The sequence below is a fragment of the Cygnus olor genome, chromosome 13 (genome assembly GCF_009769625.2).
Source record: "Cygnus olor isolate bCygOlo1 chromosome 13, bCygOlo1.pri.v2, whole genome shotgun sequence".
Classification (NCBI taxonomy): Eukaryota; Metazoa; Chordata; class Aves; order Anseriformes; family Anatidae; genus Cygnus; species Cygnus olor.
In genome coordinates, this window is record NC_049181.1 from 7,771,974 (window position 1) to 7,785,952 (window position 13,979).

A 13,979-nucleotide genomic window follows, 5' to 3' on the forward strand; every position below is an offset into this window, starting at 1 on the left:
CACTGTGCTTCCCAGACCGAGCTATTCAACTTTACCATGAATTGTACATCAGCTTCAACTCAAGTGCAAAAGCTCATAAAAGGCAGCTTCTTTAGTAGCTTCCCAGCTCACATTAAAGGCTCATTTTGTTTTCTTTACACAGTATCACGCAGTCCCCATTCCAGGCAAACCCATGTGGCTGCCAACCCAGGGAAGGCATATGCGGCTATATTCTCTTACCACATCTGAAAACATTCTCAACTGAGTTGACCACAAGGCTGTACGAACAGTGTAACTTCTTCCCTTGCGTGTTCTTTTTCTGAACTCTGAATAACCGGCTGCTGACGGTACCAGATTTGCACTCCCGGCCTGAGAATTGTCTCATATGCTTCTTAAACAAAAGCTCTGAAGTGCAAAACCAGATCAAATGGCACCAGCTTTCGCAGCACGCGAGGCACACCGCCTTTCCCACTGACTCCACCAAAACCCCCTACCCACGGCTCTCTGCTTGATGGATACCAACAGAGCTCTTGCAAAACTGCCCCACTGGTTAGCCACTACTAAGAAACAGTTGCAAGCATTGTCAACGCAGAATGAGAGAAGAAAAACATCAACACTAAAGCCAAGCCAGCAGACTACTTTCAAGGATGCAACCACATGCCAAGTTGCAGCTGAATTGGAAATATGGAGAAAATCAGATACATCCAGTGTCTTTGGTTTAGTCTTCCCTACCTGAAATGCCAGTCTAAAACAGTTAAAAACACTGATCACAAGATTCAGATTTAACAGTCCAAGTTAACAATTCCTGCAGACCACAAGTTTTTCCTAAATCCCAGGGAATTATCCTTCTCCAGTTTCTTCCTTTTCCACTTAAGACAGACTTCAGCTTGTTTTTGCAGACGTGAAAGCAGAAGCTCCTTTTAAATCCAGCGACTACCATCCTTCCTTCAGTTCCCTGCCAAACATCGTTTCTGCCAGATCGTTTCTGAGGTGTCTTTGGCCTTGTTTTCAGCTTACCGAGGTTGCAATATCTTCAAGAGGAGTGCTGCAGAGACCATTTGCTAGAGGTATGATATTGCCATGCTGCCTGGTGTCAAACAGTATAGTTCAGCTTTATAGTTTGCTTCCGTTACCCAGTCCGTATCTAGTCTTATTTTTCTATCTTAAGTTTCTTAGTAGATATTAAAGAACAGACAAAATCAAACGCAATACCCTACATCACTGCCATTGCAGCCAGACAGCTTAGAGGCAAGACCTGGAGAAAATTACCAGGAGGAAAAAAAAAAAACATCTTTTCTACCCTTTCCAGGAGTAGACATAGGAAGAAAAAAGGAGATAGGGAATTGCTCGGCCACTGCAAACCCAAACATAGCACAGTTACAGCCTCTCTGCCATTTATTTTGGAAGATGACAATCATTTTCTGATGCTGGCTAGGCAAAAATACACTCCTGCACATCATAAATGTACAGCACATGAATTAGGAACAGCAGCACCTAACAGAGATCTTCCAACCGACCGGACTCTAGGAGCTGCAAGGCTATGGGCTCACTTCAGGAAAGAGGAAAACTCCTTCAGTTTACAAGAGAAAACTAAAGATAGTAAGCACTGAGGATGCCCAGTTAGGGTCAAAACAGACAGAAAAAGCAGAATACATACTGGTATCTGTGCTGCATTATTTTAACCTTGCTTAAGGGCTCAAAAAATTTAAGTTTGAGCAAAGCACATACAGCATCCCGTATTCCATCTACACATACATATGGATTTGCCAGTCTGTGCCGTTCCCTGATCCCGTTCAGGAACACTCCTAGTGCTCAGAGACTGCCCTGTCTCACAGACATGCTCTCAGTCATGCAGCTGTTGCTTCAGGGGTCACGGTCTCCACCCACAAGAGGGAAGGCCTGACACTAGGACAACACCTAGTAAACTGTGCCATTCGAAGTGTGCGGCTGTATTTTTTCCAATGCATTTGCTACCCACACCAAGCATGGCCGCTTGTCTTACAAAGAATTCTCTCTGTTAATATTCTCCTTAACACAGGCGTGTAGCATCCATTGATTTTCTAAGCAAGCAACGTTCCTGTTATGCTCCATTTGGGATGCAGGACTACATGCACTCCCAGATTTATTCCACTCATTTTTCTTCATCTTTTCATTGGCACAGTCTGCGAAGACATCTTGCTTTCTTCTCACGAAGACTCACGTCCAGTTCAGTGTAAGGCATCTTTCCCCTCCGCTGTTCTAATCCAAATTCAATTTATTCAGATAAAACAATAGTGAGGTAAGAGAAAACTGTCTGAGTTGAACAGATTTATTTTGTAGTTCCTGTTCATTTTCTGATGTATAAGCTTCCAAACAAGTGAATGAAAGTCACCATCTTCCTGTAGCTAATTTAGCAGACAGCTGTATCACATCAGATGAGTAGGTTTAGATACTAACAAGGTCACAGCCCCTGCTCAGGCACATCATGATCAAGTGCGTGCCTCTGGAATCAGGAAAGAAACTTAAATAAGAATCAACTAGAAGAAAGCCGTCTCCTCTTACCACCACCTATTTAAAAAATAGCTTATTACATGCAATTCTATGCACATAGCCTGGCATTTCAAAACCACATACACACAGTATACCTGACCTACTGTAAATAAATTCCCTCTTACGAGTCCAACATTAGGCACGAGAGGTGTATTGTGGTGACATACAGCTGCCACGTAATGATTCTGAAGGGATGAATCGCCCTTTGTATCACTGCATTCCAAGGTATTATTGTGTTTTTAAGTATGTTCAGCTGTACAGATGAGTACATTACTGCTACGAGAAGAGCTCAGAAATGTTTATAACAACTTCTTTCCATGTGTCACTTTTCCACGTAACATCGTAACAAAGATATGCTGCCTTTGGATTTTATTTCCTTCTTGAATTTCACTGGTGTAATTCCAATAGTCAAACTACCTCTTCCAGAAAGACAAGGCCACTGCTTCACAGGAGAAGGAAAAGACATCTCACAGGTTCACTAGTACTAAAAATACTAATAGGAACAGAAGTTCAGGCCATCAACTTAAATCTGTTTCCCTGCCTCTTGTGCTGGCTGGTCAAGTGGAATCCTTAGGATATTCGCAGTACTTTGTAAAGAGCTTGTTAACGCGAACACAACTTCAACCTGTCTTTTAAAACAAAGCTGTTAAAAGAGCAGGAGGATGTTTTTAAATGAGAACAACTGAAAATGAAATTATCTGAAGAGCCACTTACTACTGACATATTATTGTTTAAAAAGAAAAATTTAATTACGTGCAGGTGCTTCAGTCTTCTTTGCATGTTCTGTGATACACAGCATTACCTTTGAACAAAAGAGTAAGAGGAACGGAGGAGAGGATATTAACTCAGGTAACCAAGGATTTGGTAAATTGGAACTTGGTGCCTTTAATACTTTCGCCTTGGAGCAAAAACGTACACCCTGCACAGGCTGAGCTGACTGATGGGGCAGGTGCTCCAGGGTACATGCTATTGGGAGGTAAGTACAAACACATTCTGCAGCTATTACCATAAGCGGAGTTTGAGGGTGTGCAGACTGGTTTCACAAAAAATATTAGCAGTCTGTTGGTAACAGACAAGTCGAGGAATTCAACGCTGCCCGCTACAGACTCCTCAGATTAGCACTTATTAAAAATTAATAAAATGGTTTATTTTATATATACATATGTTCCAAAATTTTATACAGTTAAAATATCAAATTAGTGATCTGGTAACAATACTGTTCAAAATAATCTCTTTTGTATGAACATTAAAATACACGTTTTTAAAAGCGTTTCCTTTTAGTGCTTCCAAAGCACAGCGTGTGCCAAGGCCACCTGAAGAATCTCCGTCCTCCTCACAGGATGAAAGAGAACTGAAGTCGGGGACCTGGGAAGCCTCAGGTGCACTTTCATAATGTCTGCAGACAAAACAGAAGAGAGTCTGAGGTAGATTGTTTAGTGACCATCAGGTGGTAACAGTCACAGGGCTGTCTTTAGCTTTCATTAACACAATAGCAGTTTCTTTACTCTCAATCTACACTGAATCTCAAGTTTAAAGGCATGGCTAGCAGTTCTCGGGAACAAGACCCTTGTCTCTGTGGTGGCAACATGCAATATTACCAGTGCAGGTGTTTCTGGGAGGTTTTTTTTTGGGGGGGGAACACACGGGATCTCTCCACGATGCAGACAGTGTGTGCATTTGACAGTGCCCCATTTTAGTGCAATCTGCTGCCTATAGCACGTAAAATGTCTAATGACAGTGTTCAAATGAGTAAATTCTCATCACCTGCAGGAGGGGCAGCAATGGTTATTTTTCTTCAGCCTGTTGAGCAAATAGCACCCTCCACAGGAAAAAAGCCACACCTTTCATAGCAAATCCTTAAGGTTATAGCCCAGCTTCTGCCGATAGAGGTTCGTAAAGTTAAAGCTCCACTGCTTCTTCTCAGACTCTGACAGTAAAATCACTTGACTGCCAAGATGGTGAGGGCAACAGCTACATCCTCTTCCATTCTTCTGTGGCACAGCAAACTCATTCCTGGTCCGTATTCGTCTGGCTGGTACACTATTATCTACTGTTGACATGATTAACTCTGTTGGGTAGGCTGTTGAACTCTAGTTCCTCTAGTATTCTCTCTAAGTGTTGTATTAAGACACGTTTTTTAAACCTAGGGAAGAGAAGGGAAGTAATTTCATTTTTTCTTCCAAAAATAACAGTTAAATAACTTGGTATTATTTTGCCATGATAAACAGTATTACCAGAAGCTCTCTGTTTCCCGCATGGAAGAGCTTCCTTTATTTCTGACATCAAAATGGCAAATTTAATTTGCTACAGCCATCTTTCCCCAACCCAGGCAAATTCCAGGTCTTTCTTCCATAACCACCCATCTTTCTATTTCACATTCCAACTCTAGGTAACGACCATTTCCTCCAGAAAATACAATGGCAGTTTGACCACTAAAACTGCAATTATTTAAGTATGTCAAAACGAAGTACTCGTTTTGGAAAAGATTAAGATTTACTATCATGAACGAAGTTAGCATTTAACTCTGAATCATTTATATCTATACAAACCTTGCTGCTTCCTTTATAGCAAATTCAATGAAATACTTCTGAATTTCCATAGGTCCTTGTACCTCCTCAAGAAGAGAGAAGATTTTTTCATAATCTTAAAGAAAAAAAACAAACAGATATTAGAAATGGATCTTGCAAATGCATTTCCAATAAATCTAGCAGCCAAAGGAAAAATAACAAAACCTAGAGTTTCCCATTTCTGCATACAGTAATGTACATAAGACAAGAAAAAAGCCAGCATACCAATACTTTGAAGTCATATTGATTATCTGGTATTCAAATGTAGCACTGAAGAATTTTGTTCTCTTAAAAGAACAGTATCTAGAAACACCTGCCCTTGGAAAATGCAGGCTAGGTTTAATCAGCAGAGAAGCCTTATATCTCCATGAACACACTGCCATGATTAGCAGTTACTATGAACAAAGGGATACCAAGCCACATTTCAACCTAGAGCTGTCATTTTTGAAAGCAGAGGTTTAAGATAATTCCTCTTTCTAAGATGACTAATCTATGTGGAGCATGAGCACAATTAATATGATTGTCTTGTATAAAGTTTTTAAAAGAAGTAGTGCAAAAGAACGAACTGGACACATTAGATCTGAAACAATGGCATTTTTTCATTTGTTTCCGTATTTTCTTATCTGAACCAACTATGAAAATATTAATGGTGCTGACTAAGCCTGCTTAAGAGTGCTGCAGCAAGTATAGTGAGGATATAAAGTCAGACTGTGAATACATGTACTTCCTTTCTTGTTCTTCCACTACTCATACACAAGTAATCAAAAATCATTCAAAATCTGAAGTTTTATTTTCAAAATAGATCCTCATTTCAAGAAAAATCTTCTATATCCCCAGCCCACTTTTAATATACTAATAAAGAACTTACTTCTTCCAGGTTTGCGAACCTCCTTCATCACTCTAATTTTGATATCAGCATTGCTTCCCTCCAACATCGTAGGTGTTATTTTAAATGAATTTGGCACAGATTCAGAAGTAGACTCCATCACCCGTTTTTGGTCATCTCCGGCCACACTGTAATTTAGAGGCCCTCGAACAAGTGCATTGGTACCAGGTTTGTGATCCAAGCCATCTTCATTTAAGCAATTGAACTCAACGGGTAGAGAGTCTAAGTCATTGGGTAACATTTCGTCTTCTCCCATAACAGCTGGAACCGAAGAAGCCATTTGCACAGACAAGCCATCAATTTGCTTTTCCAGCAACTGACAATTTTCTGCTTTCTTCTCTCCATTACCATCTTGGACAATACTGTTACCAGTGTCTGAAAATTAACAAGATGTATCTTAATATTGCATAACTGCAGTATCAAAAACACAGAAGGAAATTATTCTGCATCCCTTCTTGTTTAAAGTACTGTGTAGAGAGTTACTCAGCACTGTCAGATCACTTCAGTAGTTTTATTCACCCTTTGATGCAACCAAAGGAATACCTCCTTTTGGACTGCTACCATCTCATATGACTGTCTTGAAATAATTTTCTGTAATTCCGTTTCAGTGTTATGACTTCCAAGTAAACTTAAGTTTCTCCTCCTTCACCCAGTTCCAGCAAATTTTTCTTTTGACTCTGCTGCTGGTGGGTAAATTAGTATTTGTGAGAAATGAAAACACTTTTTTTTTTTTTTTTAAAAAAACTTTCCTTTCTCACTTCTCCCTTCCCCACTACAGAACTAAAAGCTGAAATGAAATCCTTGCTACCTCCAAACCATCGTGGTGAAAGGTTTCAGCGCTTTTTAAAAACAGTTCAAAATTATTGCTCATTCAGGACTTCATTAGCTATAGCAACAGCCTGTTTGTCTAAGCCAACAAAAGAAATTCAGTCCTAATTACCTCTAAAACTTTAGTGTCCTTTTGAATTAACCTAGAAAGCACAGAGACCTTTTTTTTTGCACAGATATTTCCACTTATGACCACACAAGCTCCTGTACTACAACAACTCCAACATACCTTTATTTGTTGGCATGCCTTTGAGATTCAGATATGATGGAGACCCAGCAGCACAGGGTGGCCCTTTCCCACCAACATGGTTTGTCACAACAGGTGGTGACTGTGGCCGTCGCAACAGTGGGGACATGCTACGCCTTCTCTTTAGTGATGCTGGAGTATTGGGCTCTCCAGGACGCTTGATCTTATTCTGAGGCCCAGCAACAAATTCATCTGCTTCATCTATCATCATACCCTGAAAAGACATTTTTTTTTAAAACAAGTAAAAAAAAATTGCTTCATCAATTCATTACTAGAGTAATTGCCTCTGTGTTACAATTCAGTTACTTTTCAAATAATGATACAGCAGATAGCAAGACTTCTCCTACCTTCTTATCCTGTTTGAATGGATTGCCAAAAGTATGAAGCCTTTTTGGTTGATCTGGATCAATCTCCCGAAGGGGTGAAGGCATCATTTTCAAGTACTCCTGGTAATTTCCCATTTGAGCAACAGGAACGCTGTGAAGGCAGTCTGCAGCAGAACAAGGTATCTAAATTTAGTCTACCTTAAAACTAAGGAAAGACTAGCCTCATATGCTTCCATTTCAAGTGTTAGCATTTAAGAACTAGAAATCACTATTTCTTCCCACTACAAAGGAAAAGCAAAAGGCAAATAAAGCCCCTCTTTCCTTTCAACATCACTATAAAAACATATACTGCATCCTGTTGTATAGGAAAGCTCACCCATGGAATTTGTTTTTATAATTCCAAACATGCACAACGTGTTTTGTGACACAAGGCAGAAGTTTCATTCTTTTCCTTCAGAATCTAGGAAAGGACGACTGACCCAACAAATGATGCAAAGTCTACTTCCCCTCCCACACCGAGGAGAGAAACACTACTTAGGTGAATTAAATAGCTGTACCAGACTGTTAATAAATAATTGTGGCAATTTACCTTCATCCTGCCCCACGATATGCCTGTGTGTTTTCAGAAGATTGGTTCTCATCCTAGTTAGCTGATCTAGAAGACTGCGACGAGGAATATCATATGCATTTCTGAATGCCTGTGGCTTCAAATCCTAGTTTTATAATAAAACAAGTAACTTTCAGTTAACCCACCAGTTTTCGTGCACAAAGAAATTAACTGTAATAACGTTAACTACTAAAAAAATATTCTGAAACAACTTCATGTCTTCCTAACTGGATACAGCAGACTCGACCCTTTTCAACAAGATCTTTTTCAGCATTATCTCTTTCAGCTTTATTAAAACTAACCATGTTAATTCCTGGACTAACAATACTAGCTGTCTTTTGCAGAAGTCGTCACTTTCATCACAGTTGTCCTGGACTACTACTGTGGGATTTTCAAACCGTGTCCCAAAAGCACGTGCAAAAAATTGCATTTGCTCCTCTCACTACTTATGCCTATGGTACATTCTTCACAATTCAGCAAAAAGTACTTACTTCCTTCTTCTATGTTAAGTCCATAAAAGTTACCCATTTAAAACAGATCAACTGCTTAATCATGCAAGATCTCTATCCTGTTTACCTTGTTTAAGAGTCCTATGTGGAAGCCAGCAAATTCTTTAACGTTCATTTCCGCCAGTCTCAGTGGAGATTCCCCAGTGATCCCTTGCAGCAGTTGCTTAAAATCCCTACTGTGTACCAAGGAGAGGCCACTGGAGTGATTTTTCACTTTTATTCCAATTTCTTGTGGAACTTTCTTACCCACTGAACCTATTATTCGTTCCGACTCTATTTTTGTCTAAAATGGAATCACATCGTGAGTTAAAGAATCAGCATGCATTGCGGATTTCCAGTATAAAACACATAGTATATGAACAGAATAAAACTACAATTTAGTTCCCAACCACTCAACTACCTGCCCGGGGATATATTGAATATAAAGCAGAATAAAATCCTTGTGCTAGCATACAGAAAAAATATTTAGCCAGTGTATCTAAATTTATATGCCAGTAGGTGGTCTGTGAACATCCCTGATTTTGCTGCAAGTCTGTGACTTCATGTGCTCCTGAAAAATCATCTTTAAAAGGAAAGAAAGAAGTAACTAAAGGTGTGATACCTTAGGTTACTGTCAAGCGACATCTAAAACCATATTCAGATACAGTAACATCAGATTTTGTTTTTGAAACCATCTAAGTACTAAGGTTTGCAACAAGATGAATAGTAGTAGAACCTGCATGTAATTTGCTTCATCAGTAAGTTTCTAGAAGGATGTTACTTCTCTAATTAACACAGGTTTCTTATTAATAGCTACAGACAATTCTACTGTATTAAGCTTTAAGTGAATTCAAAGCAAGATTTTTTTAAACCACTTGCAATACCTCAAAAACACCACAGTGATTGCAACCCACTTCCCCCACATCTCATCCTCCACAGGATTTGCTTTATTATCTGTGGGAAACTCTGAATTTAAGGACAGCAGGAGCACTACACAATTCTGGCACTGCTTGCCCCTACATAGGAGCCTATAATGCATGCAACACATTTAAGCTCTTTCACAGGTTGAGAAAGTCTGTGAAAACCACAGTAGCCATATCAAGCCATTCCAACTCCATATTGCAGATAACAGAATTTGCATGTCATTACTGAAATACCCCAGGAAGCTTTATATCTAATAGATGCTCAGTCATTCTGAGGCTTTTGGAACGTAGTTTGTGCATTCTTTAAGGAGGAGGATCTTTTCTTTGTAATTTCTAAAGGCTGCACTGCTTTGCTGCTGACTTCTAGATACTGAAATACTGTTACAGGAACTGTTCATGGTAAGGAGGCACGGCTTTCAGAGTTACACCTGAAAGGGCATTCTTGACAAAGACAGAAAGACATGTAAGACTATTTCCCACCAGGTCACACAATGGATTTGACCTGAAGGAAACAGGAAGCTCAGACATAAAACATGAATTATGATCTTATTCCCCATGGCCAGGAACGTATACTTTTTGGAATGTACACACTGCCAAGGCACCCGTGGAAATAAATATGAAACAGAGCAAGCCTCTGACTTCAGCTGTGATGAATAATAGCAAGAGCAGTCATAAATCCAATTAGTGATAATCTTTGGAATTTAAAGGTCTAGCAGGCACTTAAAATGTGGCTAAAGTTCTCCTCACTCCCCTCCACCACTTACAGAAGGCACAATCACTGGCTATATAGTCGCTCTAGATTCATCTGCATTTGTTGTGGAAATGTTCACCCATCTTTGATTATAATGTATACTGCACACCCAAATGAACTCCCACAGGGAATAACTGTGTTATAATGAGATTACCACAAACTAAATAATCAACGCACTTCTAATTGCAAAGGTTTTATCAATACTACCTGTTGGCTGAGTTTTTTAAGGTAAGAGATAACACTGTAACTAAGTCCACAATCTAAATTATCTGATATCAGATTTGGAGCTCCCATCATCCTTAGGGCTTTCTTTAATGGCTATAAGGAAAACAAAATACACAATAGTAAGAGAGTAAGTCTTTAAAAAAAAATTGTAAAAGATCAATTACAGGAAGCTAAGGCACATGGATTAGTGCTCTAGCTTTTCCACTTTTGGCAACTAAAATTCAAGTCTATTCAGATAACATGTGACATGAGTTTGGTAGTCTAACTAGCTTGCAATGGACATGATGCCACATTACCAAGACACCGCACAGCATGGTGCCACTGGCAATTTCCACTCAGAGGCTCAGTACCAGAATAGCCGGGATGATGCAAGTCCGTATTGAGGTGCATTGTCCAAGCTACACGTAAAAGGTGAATGGTTCCTCCCCCCCCACCCTTCATCTGGCCCAGCCAGTTCTCTTAGTGTGAGTTTTTCAAGTTCTAGCAGTTCACCCACGTTAATAAACAAACAAATCTGTATCTTCCTTACCAAGTTACAAAAATAATGCCAAATTTGATTACAATCTAAAGTGTACTAGATCAAAGCTCATTTAATATTTAACGAACTGAAAACATTTAATATTTTAATATCATTATTATTGCTCAATATTACTAGAAATGTATTTATTTCTTTAAAAAGAAGATACACCTGATCTACATACCTCTGCAAAACTGTTTGCTACCAAAAATTTCATCAAATTTACGTAAAAAAAATTTACTAGGAAGAGGTATGATGCACAGGATTCTGGTCACACCAGCCATCATTATACCCAGGAGCACAAAATGAGAAAAGGAACATACCAGTAAGTAGTAAGGAGGCATTGTTTTTAAGTAGTTGTCAAAAGCCTGTCGCCACTTCAGATTTGGCTTAAGTTTGTGAACCTTAAACAAGTCATCTGCAACAAGGAAAACAACAAAAGAAGGTTTTGTTTATAGAGTCCCAGACTGTTAGAATTATCCAAAAATTCAACTGCCATGTTTCCTCCCACTTTTCTTCTTCCTCCCCCCATCTCCCAATGGGGCTTCCCCACAAAAACTGGTCTTAACCTTACGTTTGAAGGGTTTTGAATCCCCAGTCCTAGCTGTAGGAGATACTCCAAAACAGTTCCTCATCACAGGTGAACTTACAAGGACACCAGACTTAAAAACTGCACACAACTACTAGTAACATGGTAGATGCAACAGATTTGCCTCTCTTGCATCATCAAAGACTCTCTGTATTAGCCGAACAACATTCATTTGGTTCAATTTCCATTTTCAGCTCAGCTGTCTTTTGTTCAACCTGTATGATGAATTCTGGTCTTCAATAAAAAAAAAAATAATAATAATCAGAGCAGGGAATCCTTATGCTACGCCGAGCAGACAAGGGGTGCACCTTCAGCACCACTGCCTGCCTCTTGCCAGAGCAGCAAACTCTCCCACAGACGTAGACGAGCGAAGGTAATTAGCTACAAAAACTGCTGCCTGTTAAGACAGGGGCAACCAGACAGATTATTTCCTTTGCAAAGTGTTTTAGAAATACCTTGTTCGCTCTAGAGGTGTGCATATTGCCATTTAGAAATCACTGGGTTGAAGCACGTACTCATTTGCTGCGCGTGCTATAACAGCGATTTCTAAACATCAGAAGAGAACACAGTATCCCGCAATTAATCATTTGAAATTATAAATTATCAACTGAGATCAAGCTTCTCCTTAGTAGGGCAATAACATGCTGGCAAAGGGAGGCTAGTGGAAGTAAATACAGAACTGGAGAAAAGGATGTCCAAAAATTAACTGTGGAGAGCTGCAGAAGATGGAGATGCACACAGAGGAGGGTGCGAGAAAGACAGATGCAGCAAGGAAATTGTTTTCTCCAGATTGAGCTTTCAGGAAGATATATTTGGAGAAGAAAATTTGACTTGCATAGCATTCTGCACAAATGGAACAGATGTTAAGATACAATTTTCCAAGTTCTCATAGCCAAACCACACTTAATTACAGGTATTTTCTAATCTAAATTAATTCTGTATCACACGAAAACCACACTACAGATGCTCTGGTTCTCTTTCCTGGCCTGAAGGAAGTGCGGTGCAGTTTGAGAGAACAAATTAGAACTCAATTTTACATCTCAATATGCTTAGCGCTATTATCCAAAAGAACCCGTGGTAGTACCATGAGGCAAGTGGCAAATAGGAAATAATACCCGTTCTTATCTTATAAGCCCATTAGCTCTTTACCGCAAAAAGGAAGCTGAACTATACCTCCCTCACAAAATTAAAAATTAAAAATACCAGTCCTGTAAAATATTCAGTGTTAGAGCATCTTAATATTTTAAAGCCTATGAGTTGGTTCTAAGTACAGCTTGAACCTTCAACTCCTTAACAACAGCTTACTACTATCTCAGTTCTTCCTCCACGAAGGTTGTTCCAACATATAGCCCCTGAAGTTTGATGGCACAGTCACTCTCAAATGGCACAGATTTTCATAATACATACTGGATCAACTACCTGTGATTCTTAATCTGCAGCATGGCTGCAGTCTGAGAAATCAAATGCAGAAGCACCTTCCTGATCTTTGCTATCCAGGTAAGAAGTTCTCAAATCTAAGTAGAGCTTCAGCGAAGATTTGTCTGTCTTATCTACAGAGAGCCTCCCCACAGCATGAGCTTCCTTTAAAAGGAAGAAAGTCACAGTGATAAACATGGCCACAAGTCAAGGAGAACATCACCGTCAACATCTTACCTGCCTCTATAGCAAGAGTTTGAGACATGCACTGTCAACAGATTGCAACACAGGCACTTGAAATGCATTCTTTCCACCGTGCAGTGGGCTGCACATAATCATTTATATACATAAGGAAACAAACAGTAACTCAGTTAACTAGTTCATTCACGGATTAAATCCAAACCTTTTGTAGATAAAATCCAAAAGCACTGAAATCATCTTTACGCAGTTTTAATCCAACCTACTGATTTTCAGATACTGCTCTGTGTAGTCCAGAAATCAATACCGTACTCTTCTCACTTCTAAACTCAGAGGGAGCCAAAAGCACTGGATAATTGGGAAGATGGCAACAGAAACAACCAGTAAAGGGCCACAAGTTGTAGCAATTCCAAGAGAACAGGTAAAACTACAGGCAGACCAGTTAATTTGTGCTCCAAATGCTCTTTACCACTTCAGACTAATGTACAAAACGACCGAATCATGACAAACCACGACAGCAATACACATCTTCAGTAACCAGTACCACATAAGGGGGCTCGATGCACTTTCAAACTCAGTGAACAAAAGGGAGAGAAAAAGTGTGCAGGAGAGAAGGGTCAATAGGCAATTTTAGCAGTTCGGCAAGAGCCTAATTACCAGAAGAGATCATTTGACATTCTAGTTGTGACTGTTTATACCATGTAACAAAAAAAAGTTTAAGTTTTTATTTTGGTAATATCACTACCCATGCTAAATGCCACCTGAGCAAGTATACCACCACTCCCTGAGCTTCCTAATGTCTCTGCACTAATAGATATGCTCGTTTGTTTTAAGCAGTGGGAGACTCGTGCTTTTACATTCAAGAAAAGCAATATTCTTCCCTGCAAAAAATCTAGCCTAAAT

General features: G+C 39.5%; 1 protein-coding gene across 6 annotated transcripts in view; it reads right to left on the minus strand.

The window, feature by feature from the left end:
* Window positions 1-3,373: 3,373 nt before the first annotated feature.
* Window positions 3,374-13,979, minus strand: part of LOC121077595 (integrator complex subunit 6-like) — a 47,906-nt gene continuing 37,300 nt past the window's right edge. For 3 of the 6 annotated variants that reach the window (XM_040572936.1, XM_040572938.1, XM_040572937.1), the window contains 9 exons: window positions 11,197-11,291; window positions 10,339-10,449; window positions 8,546-8,761; window positions 7,952-8,075; window positions 7,384-7,526; window positions 7,019-7,250; window positions 5,944-6,336; window positions 5,058-5,151; window positions 3,374-4,651 (listed from right to left, as the gene is read on the minus strand). In XM_040572936.1, the coding sequence (XP_040428870.1) occupies window positions 4,552-4,651; window positions 5,058-5,151; window positions 5,944-6,336; window positions 7,019-7,250; window positions 7,384-7,526; window positions 7,952-8,075; window positions 8,546-8,761; window positions 10,339-10,449; window positions 11,197-11,291 (1,508 nt within the window). In that variant the 3' untranslated portion in view covers window positions 3,374-4,551. The remainder of the gene's footprint in view (window positions 4,652-5,057; window positions 5,152-5,943; window positions 6,337-7,018; window positions 7,251-7,383; window positions 7,527-7,951; window positions 8,076-8,545; window positions 8,762-10,338; window positions 10,450-11,196; window positions 11,292-13,979) is intronic. The other 3 variants (XR_005824187.1, XR_005824186.1, XM_040572939.1) reach the window with 3 other exon arrangements.